Below are 15,235 nucleotides of genomic sequence, written 5' to 3'. Positions count from 1 at the left end.
AATCTGGAAGTTGAATTGAGAGCCAAAACCCCTTTTCATGTTAGAACAAAACTGGATGTTTTCTGGACCGTACTTCTAAGGCCACTGGTTGAGAGACCAACAAAGGGTTTGAAAACCATGTCTCGATCCCACATTGTATCTCTTTCTGGGTCTTTGCTTACTCGCCTTCTTAGCTATTGAAGTGTGTTTTCATACTGTTTACATTCCTTCTTAGTCTAATACAAAACCATTTCTTTCCCCGTTTTTTGTTTTTTTTTTAGTTCAGAGAACCTCTCTCATCAACAAAAACAAATCCAACAACTGATTACAAAATTAAATTACAAAACAGAAAAGAAGACATTTTGGAAACGTATCTAGTTCTTTATTGATTAAATACAGCATTAAAAATAATATAAACCATCTTTTTTAAAAAAATACACATACGCACACACACACGTGAGCTTTACCATTTTACGCCTTGCCACTTTAACTGCCATCAATAAAATTTCTAGAGACACAAAAAGATAGTGAAAGTGATGACAGACCATCAATATTATGGACAGATTTGGGCCTACACCATCTATCCCCCTCCAATGTTAGTTTCTCTTGGGTTTTGCTCCTGCACACATAGCTTTTCGCAATACTCATTTCACATTACTCTTGTTAGCATTTGAGGAATCCGAGTCATTTTCTTTCATCCCCCAAGCTATTCATTCAAATTGGCCCCAAGTACAAAACTTAATTTTCACATCTTGGAAGCAGAGATTGGCCTCTCTTCTACCTTGACCTTTTCGGAGATACCAAAATTGCCATCTTGCACCCTTTATCATACAGGATCAAAGCATACTCTCTGCTTGGCAAGCCTGCTATGCTCTTAAAGTTCTACACTAGCCTTCCCCAAGCTTTGGACTACAACTCTCAACACTCCTGGAAAATTCCCCATGCTAGCTGGGTGGGAGTATGCAGAGGGCACCAGGTTGGGGAAGACTGTTCTGTACTGACTATTTCCATGTATTGGCATGGAACAATTTTGCACAGTGGATGTAGAGTGCACAACACCTATTAAAAAAATACTCAAGGGATTTTGTAGGCAATTCTGCATTTTTTTAAGGCTGTGCTGTGCCATGTAGATACTTTCCTAAACACATCTGAGTCATCCAGCCTGCGTTGCTCATTACATCTGTTAGTACTTTTCCAGAAAATTCTAATGGATTTCTGCACCTATCCTTTCTCTGGCAAAAGGCTACAAAGGATGAGAAATGCAAAGTTGGAAATGTTTATGCTGAGCAAGACATGACTCCTGCACTCAGAATGAAACGACACAGCTTTAGAAGAAAACAGCTTCCACATGAACTATTCCCTGCCCCCATCTGTTTGGTTAAATAAAACTTGCTTTGTGTTGTGATGTCACCATGATTCCCTACCTCCTTGCCCCCAGCACTGACTGTCAGTGAGGTTGGGGAAAGAAAACACTGGCAGTAATGATACCAAGACATGGGGCTAGGTTCGACTCAACCTTACACAGGGGGAAGGGAGGGGAGATTTACATGCTGTTGCCATTTTTAGCAGGAGACACCTCTTCATGCAATTTCTCATTCTGGCCTCCAATAAAGCTCCAAGGGATTCGTGAACTACCCATGCATCACCTCTCAACGCCACCCATTTACACTGGAGGGTAAGCAGTCAGATGATACTATAAATGGGGCTAAGGAAGGAAAGTACAGGGCAAGTGGAAAGTAACTTCCCAGGTTAATTTGCTTTCTTCCTATCCAAATGGCAACTCATTCACCAGATGTTACATGCAACAGCCCTTGATCCTCTCTTCAAAAAAATGGCAGCCTTAAGAGGGCATGATTGACAGCTGAGCAGCAGGGAGGGACATTAACCATTTCCCTACTAGTGTAGGCAGCTTCTCCCCTCCCTGCTGCAAAAGAAGAAATGGGGTTTCAGATACATGCTTCCTTCCTTCCTTCGCTGCTTTTCTAGAGATCAGATGTGTAATGCATGTTTGTATTAAAGGTGGACTCCCCGCCCTACTCATCCACCCTCAAGCACGAATTCCTTTCTTATGCTGACAAAATGCCTCCTTCTAAACCCTTTTATGTCCAAATGAGGCAATCTTCTGGCATATTTGTTCATATTTTGCTCTTCTGACAACATCAGCTGTGGTGTTTGGACTAAGAAAGTGTTTAGCTTTCTCACGTCCACTAGTTTGGAAGTGGATAACATGAAATAACCATTTAAATGTCACTGTTAGTTGACATTTTCAAAATAAATAGGCCCTCTTTAAGTCACAAGTGCAAAATACAGATATTCAAAACTACCAATTTTGAGAAACCCTCTACACATTTAGGTGGATATTTTGGCCTTTTAAAAAATGTGAGCAAACAAGGAAAGGAGGATCTTTAAGTACAGATCATCGCTTTCTCCAGAACAACCTAGATCATTTCAACAGGCTTTTGGTAAATATACCTACAAACACAACATTTTAAAAATGCAACACCAAAGAAACAATGAAGACATGAAGACTAAGAACATTATATGGCTCAGGTGTTTCTGGATTGTCTTGGTCATAACAAAAAGACTTGTTAGGGCCCAGTATAGGAAGACAAGTCTCTGCTGGGGAGTTTCTCTAAACGAAAAAATTATTACAACCAGACAGGGATGTGAAATCCAATCTGAATATTAAAAAGGTTGAATTAAACAGTAATACTGAGATGGTTTACTCTAATCAAATAGCAACATGTATGTGGAACTGTGTGTGCACACACAAATACATGTTTGGGCACTGAACTGCAATGTCAAGGCTGCATCCCAGAAGACATTGCACACCTACAGTTGTGCATAGTTAATATGTCACCAACACTGTGCTTGGGACATTACCATTTTGAGGACAGAACTTCTCCTCTACATTCCGGGCAATTTGGTTGCCTATTAAGCCCTTCAGAAACAAAATGAAGCAAAATGTAGATAACTCCAGCTTCTATCCGAGAAGCCTTACTTCTTTAGAAAGTGTGCAGGCTTTACATGACAGCACATTTGTTCACTGGGGTGTCTTTCCACTAATGTGAGAACCTGAAGCTTGCGCATTAAAAGAATCAAACCCAGACGATCTCCATCAATTTCTTCAAGGACAAGACTGTCTCTTTTTAAAACTTTCTTTCCAGTAGTCCTTTACTACAGGCATTCACATCCTATAGAAGCTCTGCTACCCCAATGTAACCCTTCAATTAGCCACAAGTTCATGTGAACAGTTAAAGGGAACTGCTTCTTTTTTCACAGCCTCCCATTAAAATAAAAATAAAAATCCAGGAATAAAAAATTCATCCCCACCCCGGCCCCATTTGACTATTTGTTTAACATAATTTCCAGCTAGGTCATTTCCCTCTTGCCAGTCTTCCTAGAGTGTCCTTGGAAAAGATGGGTTTTGTTTTATAACCCATTCTGCATGAGGATTCACATGGTACAGGTCTAAGAGGTATGTGTCTGGGTCCAAGCAATGTTCACCTGTTGGGATAGAGAAAAATTTTTTATTTTAAAGAAACCATTCCAAAAAAATATAGATCTCACTATTCCTCCTGTGCCTGGTAACGTTGGGTAACTTAGTTGCAGATTATTTAATAAACTCCCTAACAGTGTCAGGACTTTGGAGAATATTATCTCCTATCACCTTCTGGATTACAAGTATCGTGAGTTGTGGGGTGGGTGGGTTGCCTATAAGCATGAGTCCCTTCTTGTTCCTGAATCCACCAAGGATTCAATTGCTGGAATAGCCAGGCCAGCTTCTTGGTGAGCTAAAGGCCACTCTAAATATAGGTTATTAGGGTAACAAAGAAAGTGGCTTTGTGCCAGAGGTCAAATGGGTGTGCCGCCGCCCTCTACACCTGGGTGTTGATGAGAAGGACAAGGGCCAGAAGAAGACTGCCAGCAGAAGCCATGCTTGATTTCTGCTTGAATCCATAGCTGTGGCTATGGGAGAAGCAAGACAGTATAGAGCTACAGGAACTCATGAGCCAACTTGTTATATGTCAGTTTGCTATGTTCCTAATCAAGGCTAAAAGAGGCTAAAATCAAGGCTAAAAAAGAGATAGAGGCATAATCATTAACCACATCATGGGAGAAGTGTTTTCAGGTGGACTAAGTGAAACTGTGAAGCTCTCTTCTTATTTTTGCTTTTGGATACTGCTTGTCATTTAGGTAATGTTGTTATATTTATAGCACTGAAATGTGGGTTTTGTACATTATTATATCTACTATTGTTTTGTTATTATAATTATTAGGAAATTGTTACTATGAAATTGTTTCTGTACTCTTTGTTTGAAATGTATTTCTGTTTTCTTTGTTCAAAGCCACTTCGAGCATTTTTTTTAATGATTATTTTAAAATTAAAATTGATTATTAAGGAAATGCCTTTAAGCAACCCTATGTGGCCCAGCAAGGCTTAAGCCTGCTAATTCCTAGTGGTTCCCCATTTTGATTCATTCCTAGGACAACTGTTTGCTTCAGCTGCCCACCTCTTAACCCAATAACTCACATTCCCCACCATGAAAAATAAAATGACAACAGTTCAAATTTACATACTTAGGTTGCCACCGACTTCATAGAAGAGCAGGTTCATCGTATCTACCGAACCATTACTGCAAAATTTAAAAAAACACACTAATTATAACCATTTCCAAGACAAAGAGGCCAATATATATATATATATATATATATATATATATATATATATATATATATATATTTGCTTTCGTAGATTTTCACGGGTACAGGAATGCAGGTTTTGGTGTCTTCGGGTATCTTCCCGTGTAAGAGTTGGGGTGTCTAGGCGACGTTTCGACGAGGTCTCACTCGTCATCTTCAGGCTGGTGCTTTCGGCTTCTTGTTACTAGAACAGAGCAACAAGAAGCCGAAAGCACCAGCCTGAAGATGACGAGTGAGACCTCGTCGAAACGTCGCCTAGACACCCCAACTCTTACACGGGAAGATACCCGAAGACACCAAAACCTGCATATATATATATATATATATATATATATATATATATATATGCTTTCGTAGATTTTCACGTAGATTAACAATATATATATATTGGAATTGCTCTAAATGAGAGTTCTCCAACATGGTGTGCCTTCCAGCTATAGCTCAGAACTATATTTCCCATCATCCCTGACTATCAGCCATGGAAGGCATTAGGTTGGGGAAAGCTGTTCTAGACCTGAGGATGGCCAGCTCATGTTAAAACGGTATAGTGGATTTGAAATATCCCGACAAGCACCCTTTAAAGTTGCCTTTAAAAAAACATGAACATTAATTGTAATGGATCATTTTAAGTAATTTGGACGCGGGTGGTGCAGTGATCTAAACCACTGAGCCTAGGGCTTGCTGATCAGAAGGCCGGAGGTTCGAATCCCTGCGACGGGGTGAGCTCCCGTTGCTCGGTCCCAGCTCCTGCCAACCTAGCAGTTCGAAAGCACGTCAAAGTGCAAGTAGATAAATAGGTACCACTCCAGCGGGAAGGTAAACAGCGTTTCCGTGTGCTGCTCTGGTTTCGCCAGAAGCGACTTAGTCATGCTGGCCACATGACCCAGAAAAACTGTTTGCAGACAAACGTCGGCTCCCTCGGCCAGTAAAGCGAGATGAGCGCCGCAACCCCAGAGTCGTCCGCGACTGGACTTAACTGTCAGGGGTCCATTACCTTTACCTTTTAAGTCATATATTAAGCTATAGCTTGTTTAGCTTATAATGTAAATCCGGAACTGCGCCCATCTGACTGGGTTACCGCAGCCACTCTGGGAGGCTTCCAACAAATTAGAACACAATACGACATCAAACATTAAAAACTTCCCTAAACAGGGCTGCCTTCAGATGTCTTCTAAAAGTCAGGTAGTTGTTTATTTCCTTGACATCTGGTGGGAGGGCGTTTCACAGGGCGGGCGCCACTACCAAGAAGGCCCTCTGCCTGGTTCCCTGAAACCTCTCAGTGAGGGAACTGCCAGAAGGCCCTCGGAGCTGGACCTCAGTGTAAAATCTGAGAGGGAGAGAACATTCCCTTTGACACAGAGAAATTCTTGCACTGACAGACCGCTGGCCGTAGCTCTACTCATGCTCATCTCAACAGACATTAAAAAAAAAGCCTCCTGCCTAATCATGAAGGAATGGATCATGTGTAGACAAGCTACATTTCCTTCTAAGCTAAGGAGGGATGGGAGGAGGTGCTTTTACCATTTGATAAGTTTGACTGTGTTGACAATATTCCAGCCGTTTTGGCAGAGGTTCTTCTGGAACTGCCTCAGGACATCTGCAGCTTTGGTTCCACTGGTTAAGCGAACTTCCAGGGAATCCTTTAGGAACGGGGAAGCCTGGACTTTCACTATTTTGGATGGCTGGAAGATGAAGGAGGGAGCATTAGGCGGGTGGGGAGAGGGAGGAGGAAACTGAAGAGGTAAGAAAATCCAAAGCATGTGCACAAAAGATGAAGACATAATCAAACACTCTGTTTGAAAATGCTTGTTGTCCTCCAAGTAAAATGGTTGTGTATGCACTTCTCCAAAAGCAGGCAAAAGGCAGGATGGATGCAAAGCAATAAAGATTAAATTTGATTTCGTCACACCGCGTGAGAAGCAGTAGTATTGGACTAGCGTTAATAAAGTAAGCATGAGTGCCCCCTGGTGTTTACACAAGGCAAAGTGTTTGTTTCAAGCAGAAAATTTCACCATCAGCCAGTTGACCATGCAAATAATTTCTCTCTCTCCATTGAGCAAATCTCATATACAGCAATTAAAAAAAACCAAAAACCTGCATGCCAGGCATCTCAAAGTTTGGTTGCCTCCAAGAACCAAAAGGTCCATACAAAACAGATTTCTGGGGAATCATTTGATTTAAAAAAGCAAACAAGAAATATCAGATGGGCTCAGGTCACTTCCAGATAACCTGTTTACAGGACTGTCATCCTGATTTTTTTGCACAAGGTTTGCAAGGTGGTTATAAACATATGTTGGCTGTTCACTGAGCATTCATTTCAATTTAGTCTGCAGGGAGGTTATACAATGTTGTCTCAAGCAATTCTGGGTTTCTTAAGGCGCTATGCCATACCAGGATGCCAGTCCCTTTTTAATTGCACAACGTGAATCTGTAAGAACATGGTTGGCTCCCACCTACAAAACCTAGAAGTGCCCTCAGACTAGAAGAGTTTCTTTTTTTAAAAAAAGTACAGATCTAAGAGGCATCAAACCACAGGATCCCCTGCTCTGATGCTCAACCTATCCTACAACTGCTGCTGTTGCCTCTCTGAGAACCACCACTCACTTGGGGCCTATTGACTCAGCCAATGGCCAAACATGGTAGTGGCCCACTAATTCCTTGAAAGTTCTATCTGTAGCTCTCCCAACTTATTCTGCTAAATCACTCACACTTGCAAATCCAATCTAATTCTGAGTCAACATGGGAAAACTTATCCTACAGTCTGCATGCGCCAAAAGACAATTGCAAGTGGGCCTGGCTGGCCACAGTTCCATCTTCTAATGCAGCCTTCAGCAACCTGGAATCCTCCAGATATTTTGGACTACAACTCCCAGCTCCCATCAGCTCCAGCCAGCATGGCTGTGGAGGCAGCAATACTTCTGGATATGTGTTTCTGGAAACCGCAGGGGAGAGAGTGCTCTTTTGACTGGGTCTTGTTTGAGCCCCTACAGGGATCAAAGCGGCCACCGAGAGAACAGGATGCTAGACTTCACGGGCCAGATTCAGCAGGCTCTTCTTAAGTTCTTATGGAATTGTAGGCCTAGATACCTAGAGGACACCAGCCGGGTGAAGGATGCTCTTAACGCATCAACAATGCATTAACAATGCAGTGGGCAATGGGGATTTTACTCACTTCGCCATGGTTTTTCTCAGTCTTCTCCTTGTCCAGATTAATCTTCCTTAACAGGTTTTTGATCCTCCTGTCACAGAACTGGTACCTCCTGCTGCTGCTCTCGTTCAGTTTTCTCACTTGAGAAACCAAGAAAGATGCAACCTAAGAGGGAATGCAAAAAAAAGAAAGAGGTGTGAGGCTGTTGCCATTCTGAAAGTATCTCCTGAAGAGAGGAGAAACAGAAGGTATGTAGAGAGGGGTAGATGGGAGGGAAACCTTTCTGGCACAGCAGGCCAAACCTTTTTAGGATCTTTTATTCCAAAACTCTGTACCTACAGCTATGTTCTACCTCCATTGCCAGAAGCAGCACATCTCTGAATAACAGCTGCTCTGAATAACACACAGTGTTGTTACAATTAGAGCTGGGTGATATCTTGTTTTCAACACTGTGGTATATCAACAGCCAAATTCCACAATATTCCAATCTATCGCGATGTCTGGAATGTGTCTCGGCTGCTTCTTTCTCCCCATCTTAGGGGACGAAGCTGAGATACATCACCCAGCCCAAGTTCCCATACCTCTCCAACTTGCACGAGCCAGGGAGTGGGGTGGGGGGCTTCCTCAAAGGCGCAGGCAAACAGGAAGACGGAGGCCAAGAGGGAAGAAATTATTTTCGGTGTCAAAAATAAGCTGCATTCAGAATGGAGGGGGAGGGAAGTCAATTTGTCTGCAGGCAATTTGAGCTGGGAATACATCATGGCTCTCCGGCCACCGCGATGTACTGCCAGCTCAAAAACCAGTATCATGATCTGATACTGTTTCAGACAATTTTCCCAGCTCTAGTTACAATCAGGTCCTGCTGCTGGGCTTCCCATAGGCATCTGGTTGGCTACTGTAAGATCAGGATAGCTGGACGAGCGGAAAACAATAATAAATTGACAATGCCGGACGTTGCGGCCAACAGGATCAAAAAGATTGAAAATATTGCCCATCTAACAGAGCTCCAAGAATTTTGGATGAACGATAACCTCATTGAGTGTTGGAACGACTTGGATGAGCTGAAAGGAGCCAAGAACTTGGAAACAGTCTACCTGGAGTGAAACCCACTCCAAAAAGATCCCCAGTACTGACGCAAAATCATGCTGGCCCTTCCATCTGTCCGGCAGATTGATGCCACCTTTGTCCGGTTCTGAACCCTCTCCAGTCCCTTACCTCCTTCCTTCCTTCCTTCCTTCCTTCCTTCCTTCCTTCCTTCCTTCCTCCCTCCCTCCCTCCCTCCCTCCCTCCCTCTCAGAGTGTCACAGATGGGATTTTCATCCATACTGCATCCTCTGTCTTCAGCCCTCTGACACTTAAAGAGCAAACGGCTAACCAAGAGCACTGATAACAGACCTTGCGTATAAGGCACACACTTTTTGTTTTTTGATTATTATTATTATAGCTGGACGAGATGGGCCACTGGCCTCACCCAAGAGGCTCTTATGTTCTATGTAGCTGCCATTTTAAATACCAAAAAGTTATTTAAAAAATCAATACAGAGTTTTATCAATGGAAATTCAAGGATGACTCGGAAAATATGGCCCCAACTTACAGTCCAGAGTAAATCCTGATAATGGATCATCATCCGCACCACGTCCGCCGCACCCTCGGCCAGCTGTTTCTCCTTCCCTTCCGGGATCTTGTTCGGCAGCCCCTTGTGCATGAAGAGATTTGGAGCAATGACTGTGGAAACGTTCCAAATATTCATCTTGTTTTTCCGCTCCCTGGTAACCACCAGCCTCAGAAACTCAAGCAAAGCCTGAAAAAGGGGAGGAAAATTATTTTCCGTTATCAAACATCAGCTGTAGGCAGCAGGGAGAGAAGTCAAATTGTCTCTGGGTTCTGAGATGATGAATATGAGAGAATGCTTGCAGACAACGTATTTCCAACATTGTGAGGTAAGAATGTTGTCCATACAGCAATACCACAGTTCTAAAAGGATGAGTTTGTATATCATTTTGCACTCTGCAGTCAGGGCACTACGATGCCCAGGAGGTGGCGATATTACCTTCAGGGTGTTTCGGTTGGGTTCTGGCAAAATCAGTATAAGCAGATTGAGAGCCTGCAGCCTCTGTTTCAGATCTGGGATATCTATAATGGAAGGAACAATTGACATCCAAAATTACTGGGAAGAAGAAAACACTGGCCTAGAAGCTCTGCCTCTTTAAAATTGCATTTTATAGACAGTCAAACCACGGTTGTAGAACGTAATCCATTCCGGAAGACCATTCGACTTCCGAAACATTCGACAACAAAGGAGCGGCTTCTGATTGGTTGCAAGAGCTTCCTGAACCCAGGCAGAAGCTGCATCGGACGTTCTGGTTCCGAAAAACGTTCGGAAACCAAAACACTTACTTCCAGATTTTTGGCGTTTGGGAGCCGAAACGTTCCAAAATGGAGGCATTCGGGAACTGAGGTTTGACTATACCAGTAGAAGACTGTTTTACATATCAGGGCCACACTATTTCATACTCACTCTTTGCCTCTCATACGCAGTAACTAGCATGTAATACCTAGGCAGTTTCTTAAGTAGCGTCCATGGCTTAGCATGAGATGAAGACAACTCCCATAGCCTTAGAAATGTGGATTACTCCAACAGTTAATGCACACAGACAACACTATGCACCTTTAAGAGGATGGCATACCTGCCGTTGTTCCTATTCAATCACCTGAAAGTACCCACCCCTTACTGTGTGGAAGGACAACCTGTTGCTGTTGGGCTACAACTACAGTCATCCTTGGGGTGATGGGAGTTGACCATCTGGCAACATCTTGAGGGCAACAGGTTCCCATTCCTGGCTCACAGCCATCCGTCAGTGACACTTGTATCACACTCTCCCCCCCAAGAAGCTCTGGAAAATTTAGGCTTAGCTTTACAGAGCATGACTTTGCCCAAGGTTTTTTGAGTGAGAGCTTTACGGCTGAGTAAGAAATTGACCTTGGTTATCTGATGTCCAACAACGTATCTGCTATACAACGGCCACCTAATACACTCAACAAGGAAGAAGACAGAAATCAGTGCTTAAGGTGGCAGGGCCTGATCTCTTTGGCCAAGGCCTAACTCACTTTGCACAGCTGCAAAGGCAGGTAAGTATTCTGCCGTCAGCAGAGGGGTGGGCAGTTCCCGGATGAACCTCTTCAGCAAGCCAGAGACATCATTCTGATGGACCTCATCCCACTGGAAGAAACCAGTATAGAACTCACTTTCTAGCTTTTGTTCCAGGCTCTGGGGGGAAAAGGGAAAGAGGGGAAAGTCACATACTGAAGGTAGAAAGATTTGGAAAAAGTAAACATGGGAAGGGGTGGGGAGAAATGACTGCAATGTTTCAACAGAATAGCAATAAAAAGCAGATATGAATATTAATAATAAACCAGAGTTTGGGGTGCAGGCTAAGGGAAGAAGTGGGATTTCTTTCCCTGGTGACAAAGTACTGCATGACTGAGATGTCCCAGCGGGGAAAACATTTCCATGAGGAAAGTCACCTAGGATTCCAGTGTAACATGCAAGTAAAACCTATGATTTATTGCACCTTTGGGGGCGGAGAATCCACCACTGTAATTAAGACAGACCATGATATATTTCATGCCAGCCTTCCCCAAACTGCTGCCCTTCAAATGTAATGAACTTCATATCCCATCATCCCTGACTATTGGCCACGCTGGTGGGGGCTGATGGGAGCTGTAGTTCAAAAATCCAGCAGGCTTGTAGGAAGGTTATGATATGGGCTTGGAGTTCAGCAAAAGAGGACTATTTCTGTTTGCAGACCTTCTGGTCTGACCAGAAATACAGGCTATCACATTTTTAAAGAAGTTATTCACAGTGAAACTTCCACAAGCAACGGCAAACACAGGAAGACATACTGAACCTTTCGCTTCCATCAACGCACGACACCATGTGGGTAGTTTTCAAATATCTACCCCCAGGGAACACTTTCCACACCAACCTGTCGGATGACGAATCTCTTAAGACTCCTGCATACTACGGAAGGTTCCAGAGCATGACTTTCAACACCACACTTTGCTCAGGCATTGTGGGGTTTTCTCCGTTGACTAACCTCACATGAACTGAGTGTCTGCTTGAAAGCAGCGGTGGGTTGACCTATGTGACCTACTTCTTCTTCGGTCTGCCAGTCCACTTTACAATTACAAAGGGATAAAGGGCACCCTCGGGATCTCGGAACTAATATGTGTCAAGTGATTCCCATTATGCACACTTGGACATGAAAAGAAGGGCAGCCACCGCAATGCTTGTTTTGGGGCATGAAGACCTAACTGCATCAGACCTCTATCCACCATCAACCTTTGCCCATGATTACCCAGGTGGTTGAGTTGCCTTCCAGCTGTGAGGATGAGCAGGTTAAGCTGTAGGTCTCTGCCCTTTAAGTGCAGGCACAATCACCTTGCTAGTCCAAGGTTGTTTTTTTTTACAGGAATCTCAGCAACCAGAAGGTGTTAGGTTGTCCACAATAAATTAGTAATCCAGAGGTAGGCCATGGTATCCTTTTTTTATCCACCTTAGTCTGGATCATACCCAGCACTCTCCTCTGTCTGTATATCACAGGGGAATGTAGATACTGTAGCTGTAGATCATGGGTAGGCAAACTAAGGCCCGGGGGCTGGATCCGGCCCAATCACCTTCTAAATCCAGCTCACTGATGGTCCGGGAATCAGCGTGTTTTTACATAAGTAGAATGTATCCTTTTATTTAAAATGCATCTCTGGGTTAATTGTGGGGCACAGGAATTCGTTCATTCCCCCCCTCCAAAATATAGTCCAGCCCCCCACAAGGTCTGAGGGACAGTGGACTGGCCTCCTGCTGAAAAAGTTTGCTGACCCCTGCTGTAGATCAAAATCTATGCGGGAAGTGTGACCTTCTCATGAGGAACACCTAAGTTTCCAAGGAACTGCCGGACATTTCATAGGATATTAATTTGACCATTGAATTCTACCTTAATGCGGCTCTGTGATCCTGAAACTCTTAGGATTCCTTCCGTGTCCAGACCTTTTTTTTCTAAACACGACAGCAACTATAAAAGAAGACAGCAAAACATCATCACCAAAAGGCAACAAGGAACTTGCAATGAAGCTCAAAGCAAAGAATAGACAATGATTTTTTGTGGGGGGGGGGGAAACCAGGAGAAAAACAAATGAAGTTGTGAAATAAACTTACTGCTTGCAGAATCAATGGAACCCTGGTATTTGGGAAGAGCTTTTCGTCATTTTCTAACAAAGTGCCAAGTGAAACCCCAAAAAGCTTGCGCTCTGCAATGAAAGACACTGTGTTATAAGCGTTAAAAAAAATACTTCATCTATAAATAAATAAATATTTCTGTTTCCTCAAATAATAAGGGCACACAGCCATCCACAGAAATCCAGGAAGTGACATCACAAAGGGCCAATTATCACGATACCTGCTACATTCACACAATACTGTTATAATCAAAATACTAGCGTATATCCCCAACCCCATCAGGTTTGCCCTTATCAAGGAAAATTCAGCAAGAATTAGGTAGGGTTTTTGTTTTTTACAAGAAAACAAAATGCTGTTGCCAATGACCCATATGCAATACCCCAAAATACTAAGCACCCGTGTAGAACTGCCCAAAGTGCAGTTAGCCAATGCTAGTCCACACTAGTCTCTCTCCCTTTTTCTTACAGGGATAGCAGGGGAACCCGTGCCGATTCAGTTCAAGGCACACATGTCTCAGATCAGGCATGGAGAAGCCATGGTGGTGCTCCAGGCATTATTGGACTTCACCTGTCCAGCTAGCATGGCCAATGGTCAGGGATGCGGGGAACGGGAGTTCGACAATACCTGCAAGACCCACATCCTTGCCGTACACCAAATCTGCTGAATAAAACATCTGCAAGCTCTCCCAAAAGGAGACCGCTTGCAGATAAGCCCTTTTACTCAGATAGCTGAGAACTACCAATGGTTTTCCTTCCCTAATTTTAGTCAGTGACAAGAACCACAAGATGTCAAATTCATGCTAAGAAGCAGTAGGAAAACAGGTACCTGCAGCCTTCCGCTTTACTGCTTTGTTTCTCTTCAGCTCCAAGCCAACGACGTCGCAGAGAGCAGTTAGCTCAATGAGTGCCAGCGTGGGAATCTTTTTCATATCCTGCAGAGATAAGTCTCCAATCCTGGTCACTCCCAGTCTTCCCTTGGGAATCTTAAATTTCTAAAGCAAAAAGGACAGGGGGATGGAAATTGGAGTGACATATCAGAGTCAATGCAAATTATTATGTCGCTATTATTGGTTATTATTATCATTACTGTCAAATCACAGCCACAGGAATCTGCTAGGATATAGCAAAGTCTTGCACTTACAGGTAAACAACTCTCATCCTTTATCCTCCTGGATTCCTTTGGGAAAGATCCTTTGAGCAGGATGGCTGCCTGCTCAGAATAAGCAATTTCCGTGCTGAATAGCTCCTCTCTTGAAGAGCCTCTCAGTGGCGATGGGAAGTCCTGGGTTTCCATTGGATCTGCTAAGGGGGGGAGGGGGATGCGAAGTTGCATTCAAGATTTGCAACACAAGATAGACCTGAACTTAAATGCATAATTACAACAGACACCTGAATTGCATGGCCGCCTTCACATTTAGACTGAGCACTGACCACATTCTGGTCCATTTGAAGAGCTTATACCAGCCTACTCTAACCTGGAGAATTTCAGATGTTTTGGACTACAACTCCCATCAGCACAGCCATGCTTAGTGGGACTGACAGGAGTTGTAGTTCAAAAACATCTGGAATGTGTCATATTGCGGAAGGCAGGCTTATGCTAAGATATAAAGCTGAGCACGCAAGGCAACTGAGAAGTTAAAAATCACCTGAGTTTATATCCTGAAATACAACTAATCCATTGCTAGTAAAAATCAAGTCTTTTTACCCAAATAGGTAAGTGAAAAAGCTACAACTAGGTCTTTGGATTTGCAAATCTAGCTGCTTTTGAAATGATGTTACAATGCAGGCTATTCCCATGTTTTAGGTCTGGTCTGATCAATCAAGGCAGCTTGATGAGTTTAACCTGCTTTGGGTCACTTTTACTTGCAAACTGACATCACAATTCCCACAAAATTTCCATGAAATTCCATTAAAATTCCATATCCCACACTCCTATTTCTATAATATATCAAAGGTTCACATGGAGCTTCACCTATCCTAAGTACGTTGAATGAATGAATCATTGCCCTCTGTGACAATGGGAAAGCAAGAATTAACTAAACTTGCCTTGCAAAATGCTGTATAACATTAAGCCTACCTACTCCTGTTTCTGTATATGCCTACTCAAAATTAAGCCCCATTCAGTTCAATGGGACATTCAGTTCAATGGGACATTATTCCCTGCATGTACGG

The 15,235-nt window shown here is 43.2% G+C and overlaps 1 protein-coding gene across 2 annotated transcripts in view; it reads right to left on the bottom strand.

The window, feature by feature from the left end:
- Nucleotides 1-339: 339 nt before the first annotated feature.
- The window catches only part of ARHGAP40 (Rho GTPase activating protein 40), a 36,393-nt gene continuing 21,497 nt past the window's right edge, over nucleotides 340-15,235 (bottom strand). Inside the window, exons 5-15 of one of the 2 annotated variants that reach the window (XM_081196210.1) lie at nucleotides 14,205-14,362; nucleotides 13,890-14,055; nucleotides 13,044-13,135; nucleotides 12,823-12,900; nucleotides 10,940-11,099; nucleotides 9,882-9,964; nucleotides 9,426-9,632; nucleotides 7,856-7,996; nucleotides 6,205-6,365; nucleotides 4,561-4,616; nucleotides 340-3,486 (exon numbers count right to left, since the gene is read on the bottom strand). In XM_081196210.1, the coding sequence (XP_081052336.1) occupies nucleotides 3,380-3,486; nucleotides 4,561-4,616; nucleotides 6,205-6,365; nucleotides 7,856-7,996; nucleotides 9,426-9,632; nucleotides 9,882-9,964; nucleotides 10,940-11,099; nucleotides 12,823-12,900; nucleotides 13,044-13,135; nucleotides 13,890-14,055; nucleotides 14,205-14,362 (1,409 nt within the window). In that variant the 3' untranslated portion in view covers nucleotides 340-3,379. Of the gene's footprint in view, nucleotides 3,487-4,560; nucleotides 4,617-6,204; nucleotides 6,366-7,855; nucleotides 7,997-9,425; nucleotides 9,633-9,881; nucleotides 9,965-10,939; nucleotides 11,100-12,822; nucleotides 12,901-13,043; nucleotides 13,136-13,889; nucleotides 14,056-14,204; nucleotides 14,366-15,235 lie in introns of both variants that reach the window. The other variant, XM_081196209.1, reaches the window with a different exon arrangement.

The sequence above is a fragment of the Podarcis bocagei genome, assembly GCF_964188305.1.
Source record: "Podarcis bocagei genome assembly, chromosome: 5".
NCBI classification, from domain to species: Eukaryota; Metazoa; Chordata; class Lepidosauria; order Squamata; family Lacertidae; genus Podarcis; species Podarcis bocagei.
This window is presented reverse-complemented; position numbering and strand designations above follow the sequence as displayed.